Source organism: Hipposideros armiger, unplaced genomic scaffold, assembly GCF_001890085.2.
Source record: "Hipposideros armiger isolate ML-2016 unplaced genomic scaffold, ASM189008v1 scaffold_1470, whole genome shotgun sequence".
NCBI lineage: Eukaryota > Metazoa > Chordata > Mammalia > Chiroptera > Hipposideridae > Hipposideros > Hipposideros armiger.
The window spans coordinates 100379-106571 of NW_017732820.1; the positions used below are offsets into that span (position 1 = coordinate 100379).

The window sequence follows — 6193 nt, forward strand, 5'->3', positions numbered from 1 at the left end:
CCAGCTCCAGGTCAAGCTGTTGTTCACCATCTTAGCTGTAGAGGGCAGTGTCACTGGCCCTCATGTGGGATCCAAACCAGGGCCCCGCTGCTCACAGCTGGCATCCCAAGCCAACTCTTAACCAACGCGCCACTCGGCCGGCCCAGGAATAGTTTGTTTTTAATATTAACTTGGAGAAGTTCAACATGGGAGAATGGACCAAATGAATTTAGGACTGGGTTAAAATTTGGCCTACATAAGTAAGTTAAATTCTCTTGCTAATTTTCTCAGGTGCTTAAAGGGGACCTTAGAAATGTCTAATATGTTTTGGTTCTAATAGTACTTTTTTTCTAACCTTTTAATGCCTGCCTATTTTTATTTTTTTAAGTACATCATGAATTACTTGACCTGATATGTTGCTCTAGTGAACTGAGCAGAATCTGTACGAGAGCATAATTCAGACTTTTCTCATGTTTTTGTTTTGGAATGTGAGTTTTCTTCAGGGTTTATCTCATGTTTGTTTCCCCCTGCAGAGTGCTGATGCTGTAAAAAAGGCTAGGAGTTTCTTGGAATTTGTGGAGGATTTTATTCAGGTTCCCAGGAATCTTGTTGGTAGGTACTTCTACATGTTAAATAAGCTAAATGTCATTTAATTACATACAGTGACTTAATTGAAAATTAGTCTTGTCTGATATGTTATGTATGTGGAGTATTTTGATAGTGATACTTATTTCTATTTTTTCAATAATGACATTGTATGTGACTTGTATCTCGTTATTGTCATGTTAAAAAGTAAAGATTCCTGTCTTCTGTACAAGGTGACCTACTAATAAGAGCCATAATTTTTGTAACAGTTGTCATTATAATTTTTCTTAAATCGTTTTATGCCTAGAGCTCTCTTACTATTCTTATTCACTTACTGTCTTTTTATTCACAAACCTATTAAAATTATCCGTACTTTTTGAGAAGATGTGATAATTTTTTTCTTTTGTTTAGTGCAAAAGAGAAAGTAAGTGTGAACTAATGAACTAACAAAGGGCAATACAACTTTTATACACAGCAGACCCTGAATAAATAATAATTGGTTTTTGCAAAGGTGTAGAATAAGGTAAGATGTCCTGGGCAGGAGAGGAGGATGGTGATGATGATATAATATAGCAGGTTTCACTATTAAGTTTTTGAATCCATTAATGAAAACTGTTGTACTTATGGGTTATATAAGTTGTGACAAAAAATTTCGAGTTCAGAGCTGTAAATGAGCATTATAGCTTGGGATGAGCTGTTCAGTAGCTTTGTTATTAATATCCTCTGTCTTTGTGCTGCTTGTCCTTTCAAATGTGATTTGAGACAAATGGGAAAGTTTTTCTCACATGTTAAATACTCAGTAATTACCCTAGAAGTTTAAAATGAAAATAGCATCTATGTAAAGTAGTGAAGTTTACTAGGTGGGGGATGAATTTTTGTCACTGTTGTTGTATCTCATCTGTTTTTTTGTTTTTGTTTTTACCTTATTGAAATAGTTAAAGCCTCTTGGGCTCCATTTGTATATAATTAGGCTCATTCTCCATTCTACCTTTAGAAACGGTTTCTTTGTTACAGGTGTTCTATTTGTCAAATTTTGTAAAACAGTGGGAGAAAATTTTAAAACTTGCACTATGAAGAAATGTTCATTTTGGACAGTACAAGTAGTAGTATACTGTGGCATAATAGTCTACAACACAAGAATTTGGACAGTTTCTTGATACTCAGCTTTTATATAAAAAGCTTTTCAATTTTGCCCAAACATTTGTGTAGGTCTGACATATCGCCAGTTAAGTAAGCTCCACTTTATCTGTTCTTGGGAACCGTTGTGCACTGTAGACTAAACTGCTGGAGAGATGAGTTGAGATGTTAAAATTGAATATAAGCTTGAAGAATTTTTTATAATTTTAATAAACATTATGATACAAAATGTTATCAAATGTTTATTGTCAAATGAAATTACCTTTCGTATGAAATCTGCTTTTGAAAATGAGCCCCTTTGCTGTTTAAATTATACTCAATTATTGACAACTATCAGTACTAACAATGGGTTGCTGCTTCACAGAGCATAACTTAGATTTTTTCACTTGTAAAAATGATTTGGATATGTTGATATTTGTAGTTCTCTGATTCTCTATTCATTTATCTGCAGTGATATGAGTGCCTGTCGTGTCTCTTTTTTTCCTCTGTCTGTCGTGGTTGGCTTTGGTGATTTGGATTATTTGTGTATTCTTTAGGAAATATGCATTAGCAGCAACTATTATACGTTGGTGAAATGCTCAGAAGAAGTACAAAGATTTCAGTTGGTTGTTGTGTATAATAATACTACATTTTCCTTCAAAATGTTTTGTGGGTGAAGCAGTCTTTTAAAAAATAATACATTCTTAGTCCAAGTGAAAGAGAAAAAGCGGACTGAGGAGTAAAAGGGAATGAGGACTACTTGGTGGGTAAGTTCCAGAGAGGATTTCCTTATTCAGGTTCCAAGAGTTCTAGAACTTGACCATCCATTCCCATCCCTCCCAAATCAAAAGAAAAAAATATGTGAACACTGATTTGAAAATGAATCAAAATGTTTCACCTCCTAGAAGCCTTCCTTAATCACGTCTCTACTCTGTCCCTTCAGCGTTTATGTTCAGTGCTTGATTTATACTACAGGTCTGCTTCAGTTTGTCAGTATGCTTTGGAATGTAAACTGTGGAAATGATCAGTTAAAATATTGACAGTCTCTGGTGGGATTAAATAAAACTTGCAGGTAGGTCCTTGCCACACACCATAGAAAGGTGATGGATGTTCACTCACCACTGGTATAGTTCACAAGAAGAAAGGGGTACAGATTTGTGGGTGGGGGAGATTATGATGTATCAACATGATTTTTGTTTTTTCGAAAAGGTATTTGCTTATTTTTAGCAGGGTGAAGGACGGAGTTGCTGCTTGAGCCTCACTGTGTTAACAATGAAGGTTGCTTTTATGTGCTGCTGCTAGGGCTGCTCAGAAGACATGCACCATGTGAATTCCCTGACCTCTTATTTTTTTTTTTTTAAATGTTCAATTGCTGTTGCTTTTAAATGTGGGGTTATTAATGGGGAAGGAGATTTGAGAATAGGGATAGAAAACCCTGTAATCGTGTCTCTGCTGTATTTCCCAGCTTACTATTGCCATTGTTCCCTTATTTATTCTTTAATGGAAACTGTTCTCTCAAGCATGCAATAGGAAAGACTTTCATTTTAACCCCGTTAAACCAAAATTAATTTATTGTGGAANGAGGGCAGTGTCACTGACCCTCATATGTGGGATCTGAACCAGGGCCCTCTGGCGTCCCAAGCCAGTTCTTAACCATCACGCCACTCGGCCAGCCCAAGAGGATTTTTAAGTGCTGCAAAAATCTTTTTTCCTCCAAACACCTAATCAAAAACTTCTGATTGTACTCTTTTTAATGGGTGGTGTCAAAATGAGATACTGAGTTTGCATTATAAATGCCCTCTAATTTAATCTATTATTTAGGTCTTATACATGAATTAATTTCCCTCTAGGTGTGCTAATGAGAATGCACATAAAGATTTTAAGAAGGCAGTAGGAGCATGCAGAATTTTTTACCATCCAGAAACCACACAGCTAATGATACTGGTAAGATAACTCCATATTTAATTACTGATTTTATAATTAAGTATTTCAGAAAATAAAAGCTAACTTGGTGTATAGTGGATTTATTAATAACAGTGTGGAAGAAAAAATTTGGTAGTTCTAAAATGCTAAATTTTTTTTTTCCAGAAGTGAGGAAAAATCTTTTGACATTCTTAACATTATAAAATTCTTAATGTGTGGGGTTTTGCGCACCCTCCTCTGCCCCAATCATAATGTGAATAGTGGAATTTCATAAGGGAATTCAGCAAGGAAAGTAAGATTACTTGGGGTAGGAGTTGTGTTAGATGAGAAATATAGTCAGTGAGAATCAAGGAAGATTTTATTGTGAAGGTCTCATTTGTATTATCTTGAAAAATGATTAAGTTTTTGAGTGATTAACTTGTTTGTTAATAGTCTGCCAGTGAAGCAACTGTGAAGAGAGTAAATATTTTAAGTGACATGCACTTGCGAAGTATTCGTACGAAGTTGATGCTTATGTCCAGAAATGAAGAGGCCACTAAGCATTTAGAAGTAAGTGGGTTTATTCAGAAAAGGTTTTTTGTGTGTCCCAGTTTTATAAGTATATTTATGTTCCCTGGATCAAACTACTTGACTATTACGTAAGGCAACATAGGACCTGTTTTGTGATGTCATTGTGTTCTTAGAAGAATTGGATTTTTTCTATTACTTTCTCAAACATAGCTCTCATTTGCTAAATGCCTGTTCTTTGTTAGGACTTAGGCGACAGGTGCCAAAGAACTTAGAAACTCACTAGGGATATCTGGTAGAACTGTATTGCTAATTCTTTATCCTTAACCTGTTTTTTCTTTTTCTTTTTTTTTCTTTACTACCTTGTCACCTGTCAGTCACAACACACTTCCATTAGTAAACAGATTATTATAACAACTTTTGTGTAAGAGAAGAGGAGAACACAAAGCTTGTAGGTTTTAAAAAGAGCCTAACATTGCTTTTCTGTCTTGTCCCTAGATGCTATTTGTTACTGCCACACTTAAGAGATTTGTTTCTCCCACTCTCCCTTAAATGCACATGCACTGACACACTGTCTTAGAGAAATTAAGGTATTATTTAGTACAGTTTTGTGAGTGCCCTTATTAATTTTAAAGTTCCAAACCAGGGATATGCAAATGAGCTTTGAAACATAAATCATCTGAATTGAACTGCCTATATCAGTAGTTTTAGAAAATTGTTTTAGAATTACTGTTTTTGTGATCATGGCTGTTAGAGACTCATCAAACCATTTTCTCCCCTTCCATTATATGACCCTAAATGAGTTTTCTCTTGCAAAACTGAAACTATACCCATTAAATGACAGCTTCCCCTTTCCTCAGCCTTTAGGCAGCCACCATTCTACTTTCTGTTTCTATATATTTGACTACTCTAGATACCACATGTAAGCGGAATCATATAGTATTAGTTGTTTTGTGAATGGCTTATTTCAGTAAGCATAATAATGTCTTCAGTGTTGTAGCCTGTCCATGTTGTAGCCTATGTCAGAATTTTCTTTTTAAGGCTGAATAACTTTGCGTTGTATGCATATATCATATTTTGTTTATCCAGTCTGGATATTTGGGTTTCTTGTACTTCTTGACTGTTGTGAATAGTGCTATGAATATGGGTATACAAAAAAAAATTTCTGTTTCTGATTTTTCTAATTCTAATATACCTCTTTTACTAGTGCACAAAACAACTTGCAGCAGCTTTTCATGAGGAATTTGTTGTGAGAGAAGATTTGATGGGTCTGGCAATAGGAACACATGGTAGTAACATACAACAAGCTAGGAAGGTTCCTGGAGTTACAGCAATTGAGCTAGATGAAGATACTGGAACATTTAGAATCTATGGAGAGGTAAGCCATTTTCTGTCCCCCACCTAGTTAGGTAACTTTACTATGACATTAATTATTATTTGATCATATTTATTTGGAATTTAAATTTCCCAATGAAACACTTTAAAATCAGTCAGCCTAGTAATTAATTACACATATGCATATGGATTGAAGATGATACATGGGGCAATGAAAGATTTACTGAATATTTAATGTGTGGTTTCTGAATGTAACTCAATTTATGTGCATTACATACAGCTTATTCAAGTATTTTTTGAATGTTTACTATGTGTCAGGCACTGGTAGTTGTAAATAGCATATAGTAGAACAGCATTGGTAGAACTTAAATTTAGATAATATGTGTCACAATTTTGAAATTTGTGTAGACAGGAAGATAATCCGAAAAATAAATAATCCAAACTTTTCATTGAGACCACCCTTCACATTAGAATAAATGGATGAGAATTTTTTTTTTTTTAAGATTTTATTGGGGAATTGGGGGAGGGGAACAGCGCTGAGGAATCAGGGGAAGGGGAACAGACAAGTTGCTGTCCTCTTCGTTCGTCAGTCTAGTTGTGGAGGACGCTGCTTCACTGGCCCATGTTGGTATCATCATTGCGCTCTTCCCGGATGAGGCAGGTCCGTCACCGGCCTCTAGACGGCAGCACGTGACAGCTCACATAGGCTGCTGGCCACACATGGTAGCTTATGGCAACCCACTGCAGC

At 35.5% G+C, this 6193-nt stretch overlaps 1 protein-coding gene across 1 annotated transcript in view; it reads left to right on the forward strand.

Annotated features, from left to right (window-relative positions):
* The window catches only part of FXR1 (FMR1 autosomal homolog 1), a 66121-nt gene that overhangs the window by 32369 nt on the left and 27559 nt on the right, over positions 1 to 6193 (forward strand). Inside the window, exons 6-9 of the mRNA XM_019633994.1 lie at positions 3531 to 3624; positions 4036 to 4152; positions 5318 to 5514; positions 5726 to 5769. Coding sequence (XP_019489539.1) covers positions 3531 to 3624; positions 4036 to 4152; positions 5318 to 5514; positions 5726 to 5769 — 452 coding nt within the window. The remainder of the gene's footprint in view (positions 1 to 3530; positions 3625 to 4035; positions 4153 to 5317; positions 5515 to 5725; positions 5770 to 6193) is intronic.